The 14344-nt window shown below is 36.1% G+C and overlaps 1 protein-coding gene across 1 annotated transcript in view; it reads left to right on the forward strand.

The window, feature by feature from the left end:
* Nucleotides 1–14344, forward strand: part of LOC114625661 (contactin-4-like) — a 335799-nt gene that overhangs the window by 311224 nt on the left and 10231 nt on the right. Inside the window, exons 8-9 of the mRNA XM_028773012.1 lie at nt 1257–1393; nt 3267–3396. Coding sequence (XP_028628845.1) covers nt 1257–1393; nt 3267–3396 — 267 coding nt within the window. The remainder of the gene's footprint in view (nt 1–1256; nt 1394–3266; nt 3397–14344) is intronic.

Here is a 14344-nt window from a genome sequence, read left to right on the forward strand (position 1 = left end):
TATCAACTCTACTTATTAAGTTAACATCAGTAGTTATTACTTTGCAGAACAGGTAACTACCTGTGAATAGATAACTACTCCAATTAATCACTGTAGTTATCTTCTATAGGAGTTTTAGCAAAACCTCTTCTACCAATAAGAATTGTAGATAAAAGCACAAACTATGCTGTAGGCAAGAAGTGATATTTATTAATATGTTTATAGAACATTGGTTAATATCTATTGAGATCATAGAAAAATAAAACATGCCTTCAATGGAAGCATGAAAAACATGGTAAAATATGGGTGTTGAGGTGATGTGAAGTATTATGAAATGTGAGAATTAAATGCTTCTTTGAATTCCATGTGAGATTATGTACAGAACTTGATTTTCTAAAAGAGTTCAGTAAATTCAAGACTCACTGAAAAATATTGACTTTAAGGATTATACTGCGATGTCTAGCATCCTTCCAATATGGAATCAGCAAATACTGAATGATAATAATAGTTTATCATGGACATATAAGGGCTCCAAAGCTGTCCATGTAACCTATCAGAATGAAACAGGCTAGTAAGGGATGAGTTAAGCTGTTCTAATGAAAGAAAAATTCAGTATAAAATGGCTTCAATGAGAGGCATTTACCTCATGTTATCTTTCCAAAAATCAATAAGTAGCTCTCACTCACTACTGGTTTGCTTTGCTTCACAGTGTCTTTCAAGGGCCAAGATGGGCTGCTCATCAGTCCCATCCCTGTATTGCTGCCATCTCTATTACCAAGCATGTTAAACTTTTTACCAGTTTCTAATTAATGCAGAGACTTAGGTCTCTAGAACTAATGTCCAAGAGTACCCTTTCTACTTGCTTCAGTGAGCAAACTTAGACACTTGGTTATTATTTCTTAATGAAAAGGAATCTTAAACAAGAGTAGGTAGAAATTCATGAGGTCATTCAAAGGTGGAACTTGAAGTTTTCTCATATTAAAAAACAAAACAACAGCAATATGTAAGGGACAGGATGATTCAAATCATGGTTAATAAAAGTTTTGTAGATTCTCCCTTCAATGATTAAAAAATCATCCACAATATGGACAAGAAACACAGTGTGTGTAAAAGATCATACAGTCTCCATAAACGTCTTCTCACCCTTACTATTTGTATGTCATGTAGAAAAGTAATTTGATTAAAAGCCCATTTTATTTTTCACTTGCTTCAAATAAAAAGAAAGTGGCTAAACAATGAATATATACCTCTTCTTGTTTTTTTTTTAATATTTATAGCTCAACCTAACTGGGTTCAAATAATAAATGATATCCACGTGGCCATGGAAGAAAGTGTCTTCTGGGAATGTAAAGCAAATGGGAGGCCCAAGCCTACCTACAGGTGGCTAAAAAATGGAGACCCACTGTTAACACGGGTAAGTAAGTTGACGGTAATTCTGTCTTTTTTTTTTAACTTTTATTTATTATATGTAAATACACTGTAGCTGTCTTCAGACACCCCACAAAAGGGAATCAGATATCATTACAGATGGTTGTGAGCCACCATGTGGCTGCTGGGACTTGAACTCATGATCTCTGGAAGAGCAGTCAGTGCTCTTAGCCACTGAGCCATCTCACCAGCCCTGTTAATTCTGTCTTAATGTAATGTAATGTTTAATGTGGCCTCATTGCTATGGAAACAGAATAATGTTGAGTTGTCTCCAAAATAACAGCAACTAAATGCTACTAATAGTAGAAAAAGTTGACAAATGGAAATTATAAATAAGTCTTGCTTAACTTCTACACCAGACCGTCGTAACCAACATATTGTTAACACTTTGGTAGCTTTATAATAAGAAACCCACACAGAATGCCTGGAACCTTTAGTTTGTAGAAAGTGACATTCAAGGACCCACTTCACTAAGGAAAGCCTGGATATCATATAACGATGGTCATCCAAATGCAACCTGACTCTCAAAATTAAATCAGAGAGACAGTTATGTCCAGTTTAATTTGTGTTATTGTGTGTTATTACAAAAAGTCAAATGTTACTAGAATTTGGCGTTTTCCTGAGTCCCCACATTGAGAGCCAGCTTTCATACTCAGATTCCTTCCTTGTACAGTATAACTAGGAAAGAGAAAGTGTTTGCCCTGGGTTACTGGTAAAGAAAAGGAATAAGTTTTTTGGATGACCACATTTCATGGTGACTTTCAGTTCCTAAGAAGGCTCCTCTGATTCATCATTCCCTCTGTCACAAAAGTCAAACAAATTGCAAGTGTGCTAGTTCCCAGGCCCTTGGTATTTCCCTCATTTCTTGAAATGTGTGAGAACAAGGATGACTTAATCAAAGTCCAAAAATGTATCCATTCAACTAGACAGCTGTCCTTCAGAAGACAGGAGTTCTTCATTCTAAGGTTTTGTGTTCAATGGGGACGTGTGTGTGTGTGTGTGTGTGTGTGTGTGTGTGTGTTTAATGTGTAGAAAGAAAATCCTTAGTGATGTACAAATCGATGCTCAAGTTTCATGACTTTAGCGTGTCACATTAGAATATTTTATTGTCATATATCTTTCTTCCTTCATCTGGACTACAAGTAGATCATAAGTGTAAATCTTTCCATTGACAGCAACCAAGCTTCAGAATATTGATGTATTTTGAGACATGGTTTCAATATGTATCTCTGGCTAGCCTAGAACTCACTATGTAGACAATCCCATCTATGCAGTGATCTGTCTGCCTCTGCCTCCTAGATGCTGGGATCCAAGGAATGTGCCACCACCATGCCTGGTAGAATATTGAATTATTGATACATAATTTTTGGTAAACTCAGCAGATACTGAAAATTTGCATATGCCCATCTAAAATTATAATCCTATCAGTCCTTGAAGGTACAGCTGGTGAGAATTTAAGAGCTCTAAACTCTAAAGGATAAATTTGATTCTGTTTTCACCCATTTCCCCAATTAACATAAAACTATTGAGTAAAAACAGCTCTTTGACTTTCAAGGTCAAGTTCACTTATTTACAGTGCCTATTCATCTGAATGACTTCACTATTAAATCAACACAGATGCAAAAGAATCCTATAATTTAAATTCCATTTACCAACTGATATGCTGCTGGTTCCATTTGCCATCTGACCTGGCACAGATTTACTTGACAAATAAGCAGATCATGTTAATGTAAATTGCTTATATTATGACGACTTTCCTCCCACTAAGCCCTCTTGACATAACATGTAGCAAAATTGCCTTAAGTTCTCAGATGTAGAAAGAAGGTCACTATTTTTTGTACTCCTCTTCTCTTTCACAGGATAGAATACAAATCGAGCAAGGAACACTCAACATAACAATAGTGAATCTCTCAGATGCTGGCATGTACCAGTGTGTGGCAGAGAATAAACATGGAGTTATCTTTTCCAGCGCTGAGCTTAGTGTAATAGGTGAGTCCTTTTAATGGGAAGAATAAAAGAAGAAAATCTCTTAAAAGTCACTTAAGTAGTAAGTAAAATTGCTAACTATGAATGTTCACTCCTAGAAAATGTATAAAGAGAGCAATAGGTTTGAAGATGTTCTAAAACCAAGTCATATAGCCTCTAGGCAATAGGAAGAGGCCATTTTCAAAATGGGGCTTTTCTGATGCTTACAGCAGTTAAGATGGCTCCCTTGGCATTTGTTTTTCATTCATCTACAGACCACATTTCTATATTTTTTTGGTTATTTTATTTATTTACATTTGAAATGTCCCCCTTCCCAGTTTCCCCTCTACAAACCCTCTATCCTACCTCCCCTCCCGTTTGCCTCTATGAAGGTCCTTCCCACCCATCCATCCATTCCCACCTCACTGCTCTAGCATTACCCTATGCTGGGACATCAAGCCCCTTCAGGACCAAGGGCCTCCCCTCCCATTGATGAAAAATAAGGCCATCCTCTGCTACATCAGCTGAAGTCATGGGTTCCTCCATGTGTACTCTCTGGTTGGCGGTTTAGTCCCTGGGAGCTCTTGGGGTATCCATTTAGTTGATATTGTTGCTCTTCCTATGGGGTTGCAAACCTCTTCAGCTCCTGCAGTTGAAACATTTCTGAAATACGTCTGCTGTGATCATTCTGATTTGGTACAATGTCAGCATGTGGGGACTTTGATTAGAAAGGATTATTTGAACATCTGGCAAAGTGGCTACTGTTCTTCCATGTTTGAACTTTCTAGGCTGTGCACTGATGGTCTGCTGATGTGCTGTGTCTTCCCTTTGACCCTGACCTCTCCTATCCACATACCTACCCTCCTATCTTCCTCTTTCTTTTGCCTTTATTAATTACTTTATTCTCCAATCTGTTTTCTGAGACAGTCTCTCAACTCCTTTATTAACTTAGCACCCTCATGTATTCTTACATACATCCAGTGCTTACCACATGCAAACTGTGTTCATCGACTGTGCATTTGATGCTAGGGAGACAGTTTTCCCATAGGCCAATAGAATACACTGTTCCTGCCTTCAAGGCTTCCAGTACCATTCTCTAAGCATCAAGATGGCTTTCTCAGAAAGACACATGCCCTGTGTCTGGATCACTTCCTCCCATTACTGATTTTTGTACTGTCCTTTACCTTTATCTCATTAATAACAGAGGCCAGGAGTATATTATACTTCGATACAATCATCCTTTTTTTTCCCTTCCCACCGCATTTTAATCTTCCTGTGGTATCAAAGTTCATAATTGTATCCTCAGTGCTGTATGAATAATTAAGTACATGGTAGGTACTCAATAAATACTGAATGAATATGGATGATAAGTGAATGAAAGAATAGCAATATCATTTTAGAAAACAGATTTATGTGTCAGTAAATAAATGCTTGAATAATTGGTTAATCTAATCTATAGTGGGGAGTTTTTTAAGTCCAGGGAAGCAACTTGCATCTATCCCATAGAACGTTCTTAAATTTAACTATTACTAATAGAAAAGTAACAGTATAGGTCTAAATCCACCAAAATGCACTAAACTATTTCATCAGTATACCTTAATGTGGAAGGTCTAAGCAATAAGTCTTGACTGAACCATAATAGAAGGAATAAGAAGAAAAGCACACAGACAAAAGTAATTCATATACCTGATACCTTTTCTAGTCTCTAAATCCTGACTCTCCCCTTGCAAGGCTCTCTTCCTTGCCTAGCAGGCAGATCTTACATGGGAAGTATATAATCTCAAATTGACTATCTTCTAACCTGTACAAAAGAAGTAAGGAAGGTAGTCGCCACAGCTGCTCTTTTTGCCTAAGTCTTTAGACTGGGAGAGCATCCTATCAAATGCAAACGTTTATATGAGTTCAGGGAGCCACACAGATTGCATACAGCATGCCTCAGAAGAGATAATGAATGCTTTGTTTTCCTGGCATAATTATCTTCCCAAATCATCACCTCATAATACCATTACATTTGGGTGTTAGGACGTGAAATCAAGATTTCTGAAAGCACAGGTAACTTCAGGTCAGAGCCTAGAGAGGGAAGGTGAAAGCTCCTAAGAGCTAGTTATCTATTCTTATTGTAGCCACATTTACCATGAGGACCACACTTTTATCCCAGTAAAGTCATGGGCCAAACTAGCATTGAAAACAGAAGGATTGGTAGCAGCTGAAGGAGAGCTTGGGTGATGTGCTGGACTGGACAGCTAAGCCTTGCATAAGCTGGATTCGAAATTTCAGACAGAAAGAAGACCAAGAATGTTCCAGGCAGAGTAAATTAGCCTGAAATAAGAAAGAACCTGACATGATTTCCTGCAAATATAGAATCCTGAATATCTTTCAAAACAATAAATTCATGTGACTAAAGCATGTATAGACAAAATTTAGCTCAAGACCTAAAGATGAAATCGTATTAATGAACAGTTACGGAAACTTTGAGATGACAGATTTGCAAGCCCTCTCTTTTAGAGCCTGTTTTTCTTTCCAAACCTGTCACATTATATATTTTGAGTTAATTTAAGGGAATTTGTATGTTGGCTGGGTAGTTACCCAGAGTCTTACTCAAGGGATAAGACATTTGATCTTTGAAAATTCAACATAGATTGATATTGCTTAACTGCAGTAAACTATAATAGGCTTTTATTCCAGAAGAGACTTTGTTCCTCACAAAATAACAATACTCTGACTCTTTGGGTTTCTATACTCTATTTCTTATTACTTGTATTAGAATCATGAAACTAAACTAAAAAAAAAAATAAAGAGAATTGAAATCATATACTTTTCATTAGGAAAGAAAAGATATTTCAACTATTGATACAATATTAGGATTATTCAGTGCTGGAGAGGAGATTCCCTTTAATGTTAGATAATAGCCCTAATGTCATGAATAAGAGATGTCTAGGAAGTATATACTTAATAGGCTTTTCCCATGGTCTGGCTTTATGTATTCTGTGTGGATATTTAATGTATTTGTAACATGTCTGTTTCTAATGGATTGAAACTGCTCAATAATTAATGGACGTGTTGGGTGCTTCGCTCACAGGGCATAGGGAAAGGTTTACCTTGAGGTCAGTACATTAACATTGCATAGAGATTTCCTGGTTTTTAACTGGTCAATTATGACATCATTTTTTTTATAGTTTCCTAAGGGAACTGTTACCCAAATATTTTAAACTTTTAAAATTACAGTTTCCTTTATTCCTTTTATGGTATCAAATGTGACTCAGGGCATCAGGTGTAGAGCCAAGTGTCTTTACCTGCTGAACCATTCTACCCATCCTCCAATCCTTTGTTTCTTTTATTATCTTACATCGTGGATGCATTTTGAGGGATCATAATCCCTGAGCTTCCTAGGGGTGCTGCATATAAACACTGGGTGATAAACATAACTCTATTCCTCTCTTTTCCCCTGCAAATATATTAGAATTTAAATGACTACAACCCAGAAATTACTGGGAAACTTGATTGTAATGGCTGACCCCATAGGAAGACCAGAAGTTTCAACTAACCCAGACCCCAGAGACTGAGTCTCCAACCAGTAGCATATACCGACCAGTTGGAGCCCCTGACACAAATATAGCAGAGGTCTGCCTGGTCAGGCCTCTGTGGGAGAAGATATGCTTAATCCTTGAGAGACTTGAGGCCCCAGGGAAGGGGAGAGTCTGGTTGGGGGAGCACCCTCTAGGAGGCAAGGAGGATGAGGAATGAGATGAGGAACTCTGGGAGGGGGCAATAAAAGGCGGACAATGACTGGAATGTAAATAACATCATCATCATCATCATCATCATCATCATCATCATCAATCTGTCTGTATAATCCATCCCTCCCAAAAACCCTAATATGCAGCTGTCTACATTGCATATTTTCTTAGTTAAAATGTAACCATTCTAATGTAATATTTCTACTCAGGTTCACAAAAGGACAGTGTTGTTCAATGAATTGCCAATATGTGAGATTTCTCTGTCTTTTCATCTACAGTGTTTGTGCAATATAGATTATAGATGTAGAAGATATAGAATTATGATACAGAAGATGCCTGAATTCTTAGAGCAGAGGTTTGATCATATAGCTATAAAACTTAAGGGAGTCAGGGGCAGTCCCTAAGATGAGAAGCATAGGCAAGAAGAAACAGTGAGCCGAAAGAAAGAAGACATCATTAAAGAATGCTAGCCCAGGTGAGTTACAGAAGGGAGATGTTTGAAAGACAGCTTGAACTTCACAGTTATTTTTACCTGGAGGCAGGGATGCTGGTTTTATTTAAGTAAACATTTCAGTTAGCCCCTACCCTATCCCATTGATGGTAGAGATGGGGTCCTAGGTGATAGGAGATAGGTTGAAGAATGAAGCAGATCACCCAAAGTCAATTTCCCAGAGAAGAGAAGAGCTTAGAGGTGCCCAACATTCACAGCCCAATATTCACAGCAGTTGAGGTTAGAAAACAGAGAACACAATGTCTGAATACTTTGTCCAATCTTCATGGACCATAAAGGGCAATATAATTATTGTACTAGAGAATCTTTGCTTTGTGCAGTCAAATAAGCTACCTGTAAGAGAAAGTGGATTGACCAGTACTTTTTGAATATGACATGAATTTTGCAGGATTTAAATGAAACAGAAACTGCCTCTGTCCTGAAGAATTTTTTTTTAACTGTTACATAAAATGTATGCCGGCAGCCACTACTGCAGTGTATATCTCAAGGAAATTTCATTGCCCTGCTTGGGATAGGACATCTGACCCTAGCAGGACACTCAAGCAACATCAAGCAACTGATGGACCAATTAAAGTGAGGTGCAAAGTTGAGCAATTATCCAGTTAATTTGGCATTTATCCAGATGATTGGCTCCTAAATTAGAAAACCATTAAGGCTAAACTAAAAGTTATTTCAGAGGGACTTTCACAAGTGCCTATCTGCATCTCAGTCTGATTTCTCAACTGCCTTGTTGAGCCAGATTACAAAATAATCAAACAGAGGAGTGTGTGCAGCATCTAATGAGAGGACAAATGTCTTTCTTATCCAAATGCAAATGTCTACATAGAAACTCTACCATCACAAAGAGGCAAGGCAAATGCTTGGATCTCAGAATCAACGTTTATTCATTTAGAAAGTTACTGAGTCCATCCACATTTGCTGTTACCACTTCTCTTTGTGGAAACCAGGAAATCTCATGTAAATACATTTGTCAAACCTTAAAGTGTTTATAACAACATAAGAAGAGAACCTCTTTTCAAACCAAAAAATGTGTAGATAGCCTCAAAATCAATAATCTATCATTTTTGTAATCATCAAAATTTTCTACAAATTATAATAAATCTAGAGGGTCTTTTTTCGGATTCTGCACTGTGTGCATGTCAAGTAGTTCTATCTCTGTATATAGAACCAGGCAATATTCCTCAAAACCATCTGAATATGACTCCAATGAGGAGCAAAAGTTATCAACTAATGTTTTTACTGGTCAAATCTAAATGCCATAGGATTTTGCCTAAAGTTTCAGTCCTCAAACTTTACTGTGAACCAAAATTATCTAGATAAAATTCCACCAAGATATAGCTGTACCCTTCCTTCAGAATTTCTGGTTAGTGCTTCTGAGATGAGTCTGCAAATTCACATTTCTAACAAGGAACTAAGTCATGTTGACATTTCTGATCAATAATAATCCTTTCAGTTCTGGACACAATCATTCTCTTTCTCATTACATGTTGAATATATTCTACTTGGGAAATCTCTGGTTAGGATCAGTATTCCATATCAGAGTTTTCTGTATCTATGACAGCATCATAGATTGCTGTCATGGTTAAATGATCTGAGTCACCATGACATTAGTAGAATAACTTGACTAGCTACCACATGAAGACTTAGCAAAGGTGGAACATGCTGTGGATCTTATACCTTAAAGATTACCTAGGGGAGTCATAGCAATCTCAGAGGTGTCTATTACAATTCCTCATAGTCAAAGGCCATAGTTAAAATGTGATTCATGTTATCTGATTTGAGTGTGGCTACTGTATATTCTCTTATTAGCAGAATCTCTGCATTCCAATAAAACTGCTGTGAACACCATACCTGTCGTGAAATCCATATTGTTTTTCTAAAAGATATGCCTAACGCATCGATCTTAAAATGAAGAACTTTTTATTTAAGATGAAAAAGTACAAGTCTTTTATTACAGAGCCAAAATCTTCACCAGTAAGAGACAGACTCCTTTTCCCTGCTCTCCATGGTGCTTGGTCTACATTGGCTTCCAAAATTCCTGATCTAACTCTCTCATACAACTTTAGTGAGATTGTTTTTCTTTCTTTCATCTCTTTGACTTCAGTAATGTTTTAAATGTATTTATTGTTCTATATATTTTACCATTATCTCTCCCTCAAATCTTTTTTAGTCAGAAAATGTAATAAAATGAGATAATTATTTTCCTCCATAACTCCTTCTCATAACAAATTAACTACATTTTTGGGAGCCTGATTTAAGGTTTATTAGAAGTATTTATGAGTTTTTCAAAGTATGTAGTAATGGCAACAAAATAAAAGAATAGAAAGACACTCCTCACCCACTCGATACACAGACTTAACAATGCACAAAGCAATTGCCTCTAAGGTTGCTAATAGCTACCTAACTACCTACCACAATGAATGTTTTTGCATTCTAGTCTTCAGTGACACAAGTCATGTTAAATTAGAGTAGACAAGTTCATAGTGATTACTCACTAGGAGCCAGTTCCTCTCTATCTACTCATCCCACTAACATCAAAGCACTAAATAAAGTCATCAGAAAAATAATCCCAATTTCCTGTGTTTACCTAGAGACAGTAAGAATGATGAAAGATACATCCAATCTAGTGACTATTTGTGATTTGAATGAAGGAGAGAATGTTGCCAAAGGGAAAACTGTGTCTATTTTCCTTACAACTAAATGCTGAGAGAAACAAGGCTTAGGGGATAAGACATCAGAGTCATCTATACAGTGAACTCTAGAGGCATTCTACTAATACTGTCTGATGGCTCAGAAAAGACAAAGCCACTCTCAGAGTCACTATGGGGAGGTACTGAACACAAACTGCAAACTTGTATAGGGAAATACACAAGTATAGGCTACTTGAAAGAACAGCTTAAGTATCTAGAAACCAACTCTAAAAACTTAGAGACTTATCAATTACCAGAAAAAAATCATACAAATTAACCATAATTTCAATTCTTAATGATTTTTAAGGCAGCAAAATTAAATTGATAAAGTGAAGCATGGGGACAAATAGAATAATTGTGGAAACAGAATATGAAGAAAATGAGAACAAATTCTAGAGATGAAGAAAAGTTGAAGTGATTGAATTGAAAAATTTCACAGCCAAATATGCCAGAAAGAAGAAATAATCAGTAATTCAGAGACCGAACATTGGAAATTATAAAGACAAAGGAGGAAAAAATTCACAGAAAGTAGAAAAGGAATTTATGTTACAGAATCCTACAGAACTATATACATATTCTGAAATACAAAAAAAATGAAAATAAAGTATAAAATAACAAGTATGAATACATGATAGCTGAAATCTGGGGGTGGGGAGAGAAATGGGCATAGAGAGTCAAGAAGTTCAAAGAGTCTCGTCAAGAGTGAGTCCAAAGAGACATACACTTAGACAAATGATAATTAAACTGTCCAAAGCCAGGAAGGAGAAGAGAATGCTCATACAGCAAGAAAAAGTGATATATCTCATGTAGGATGAAGATTCTGTTAAACGGTTAGCAGACTTCTCAGGATGAATTTTGTAATCCAGTAGGAATAGGATGATCTAATGAAAATTCTGGGAAAAAATATTTCCAATTGAAAACACCTAAGAAAACTTTTATATAAAAATGAAAGAGAAATTAATACTTTCTCAGGTCAACAAAATCAAAAGTTCATCATTACGAGATCTTCACTTCAGTAAGCACTAAAGGAACTCTTCTGAATGAAAAAGAATGAAATCATCAATCAAACTACTATGTAGAGATATATGCATACATGAAAATAGTCTTTTAATACCCTAACATCAGTTTAAAAGTCATTTTTACATCTGGGAAAAATATATTCGGATAAAATATAACTATAAATTTGAGCATATGTTATTAAAAATAACAAATATCTCATCATCAGCATAGGTAAGGATAGCAGGATATATAAGAACAGAACGTATATATGGAACAAGCTTAAGTTGTAAGCTTAAAATAAATGATTCTGATTTTAAGATATGCCACATAATTGCAATGGCAACCACAAATATGTATATATATCATATTCATACATGTGGAACATACACAAAGTCAGGGTAAAACATGCCACCAAATGAATGAGGAAACATAGAAGTATATGTAAAGGAAATGGGGCAGAAAAGATAAAAGACATGCAGAAACAACACAAAACAGCAATTTTAGTTCCTTCCCCATCAATAACAGTCTCCGGTATAAAACAGATTAGATATACATTTAAAAGATAGATTGGCTGAATGGATTTTAAAATATTGAAACTATATGCTACCTTTAAGAAATTGTGAATAGTGGCTGGAGAGGTTGTTAAGTGGTTATGGGCACTTGTTGCTCTTGTAGAGAAATGGGATTCAATTTCCACCACCCACATACTTGTTCACAACCATCTGTAACTCTAGTTCAATGTGATCTGCTATCCTCTTTTGATCTCTGAGGGAAGCAAGAACACATGTGGCACACATATATACATGCAGGCAAAATACTCACAGGTAAAGTAACGTGAGCATTTATTTTTAAAAAATCAGCATATCAGACAAAACAGACTGTAAGGGGAAGACTGTCATATAAAACAATATTGCATCATGGTAAAACGATCAGTGCACCACCATAGAATGAGGATGAGGATGAGGAGGGAGAGGATGTTATGTGTGTGTATGTGCTTGTGTGTGTGTGTATGTGTGTGTGCTTGTGTATGTATTAGCAGCCTCTCATATATATAAAGCAAAAGTCAGAAAATATGAAGGAAGAAATGATTATAAAATACTTTGGTATCTCATTTATGAAAAGAAGTAGAAAAAGATCAATAAGAAAACAGGAACCTTGACGAAAATTAGGCCAATTGTACATAACTAACACTGCCAGATCAACTCTGCCCAATAGTCTTTGCAAGCATGCTTGTAACAGTCTGTACAATAGCATACATCTAACAAGTTTCAAACAGACTTATGAATATTAGAATCATATAAAGCATCCTCACTGACCATGTTGAGATAAAAATAGAACTCAATAGTTGATGGAAAACAGGAAAATCTGTAAATATATGAAAAGTTGAACAGCTGATTCTTACACCATCAGTGTATAAGAAGGAGTAAAAGGGAACTTAGAAATTGTTTGGAAAGAAGTAAAACTATATCAAGAGATAAAAATGCAGTACAAATTGTATTAAGAGGTAAATGGATAGTAATAAATAATTTTAATAGAAGTTACCTGATTAGCAACCTGGGTTTGCAACTAAGAAGTTAGGAAAAGAAACAAAACAAAATAGTACTCAGGAAATAGTAACTATTAAAGCAGAGTACATGAAATAAACAATAGGAAAGAAATCAGTAAAATTAAGAGTTTGTTCCTTAAAAAGATCAACAAAATTGCCAAATCTTCATTGAGGCTAAGAAAAAGAATCAAATAAAAAAATAAAGAAGTAAAATATTGAAAATTAGAGCACAGATATTTTTAAGATTAATGCCTAAGAAGAAGCAGATGAACTACCACATTCAACAACCTTCCCAGCCAGGTCATGAACAAGTAGGGAATCTGAATAGTTTATAGACAGAAGGAAGTGAAAGTCATGGTTAAAGCCTCCCAAGAAAAGATTCCTAGGGATCAAGGTTTCCATGGAGAATTCTACCAAGTATTTAAAAGGAATTAGCACCAATTCTGCTCAAGCCTTCCACAGCATTTTAAAATATGAAACACATACATCTCCCTGATATATAGTGTTGAAAACATCCCCCACATAATGCTAGCCAGGCAAATTTATCAGCATAAAGGATTATCCACCAAAGCCGAGCAGAATTTATACCTGAAACTTGAAAAAGGTTCATGGTGTGAATATCTGCCCATTTTATTCTACATGTCAAGACTGAAGAAAAGCACCAAATACCACTTCTGTCAATGAAGAAAAGCAGTTGACAAAATTCAACACCATTTTGTGATCTTTTTAAAAAAATAACATTCAGCAATAAAGTTAAGAGAGAACTGTCTTGATGTAATAGCAGTCGCATACAAAGCAGTCCACCAATATCACACTCATTGTTGAAAGCTTGAAAGCCTCCTATGATTGGGAGCGTATAAAGGATGCCCACCCTCACCATTATTGTTTAGTGTAGTCCTGGAAGTCCTAGGTAGAGCAATTAGATGAGGAAAAAAGCAGTAAAGGCTTTCAACTTGGAATAGGAAGAAAGTAAAATCTTTGTTTGAAGATGACATGATCTTACATAGAGGAAACTCAAAAGCAGCTACAAAAGCAAAAGAGGCCTATTGAAACTAATAAATCATTTCAGGAAAACTGCAGGGTGCAAAATCAAGACACACAAAGAACTCAATGACAGTGCTGTATACCAACAGAGGCCAATCCAAAAAAGGAAATAAGGAGAAACCTTATCTATGATAGCACCAAAAAGAAATACACTTAAGAGTAACCGAGGGGGGGGGAGCAAAAACTTGTGCACTACAAACTACATAATATTGTTCAAAGGACTGAGGAAAAACAGATAAAAAGGAATTCCCTATGTGTAACTCAAGACTCCATGCTTTTGAAATGTCCATTCTTCCCAGATCTGTTGACAACTACAACACAGTCACATGAAAAATCTCAGTGGAGAGTGTTTTGTGTGTGTGTGTGTGTGTGTGTGTGTGTGAGAGAGAGAGAGAGAGAGAGAGAGAGAGAGAGAGAGAGAGAGAGAGAGAGAGAGAGAGAGAGA

This window comes from Grammomys surdaster, unplaced genomic scaffold (assembly GCF_004785775.1).
Source record: "Grammomys surdaster isolate TR1022 unplaced genomic scaffold, NIH_TR_1.0 220, whole genome shotgun sequence".
NCBI lineage: Eukaryota > Metazoa > Chordata > Mammalia > Rodentia > Muridae > Grammomys > Grammomys surdaster.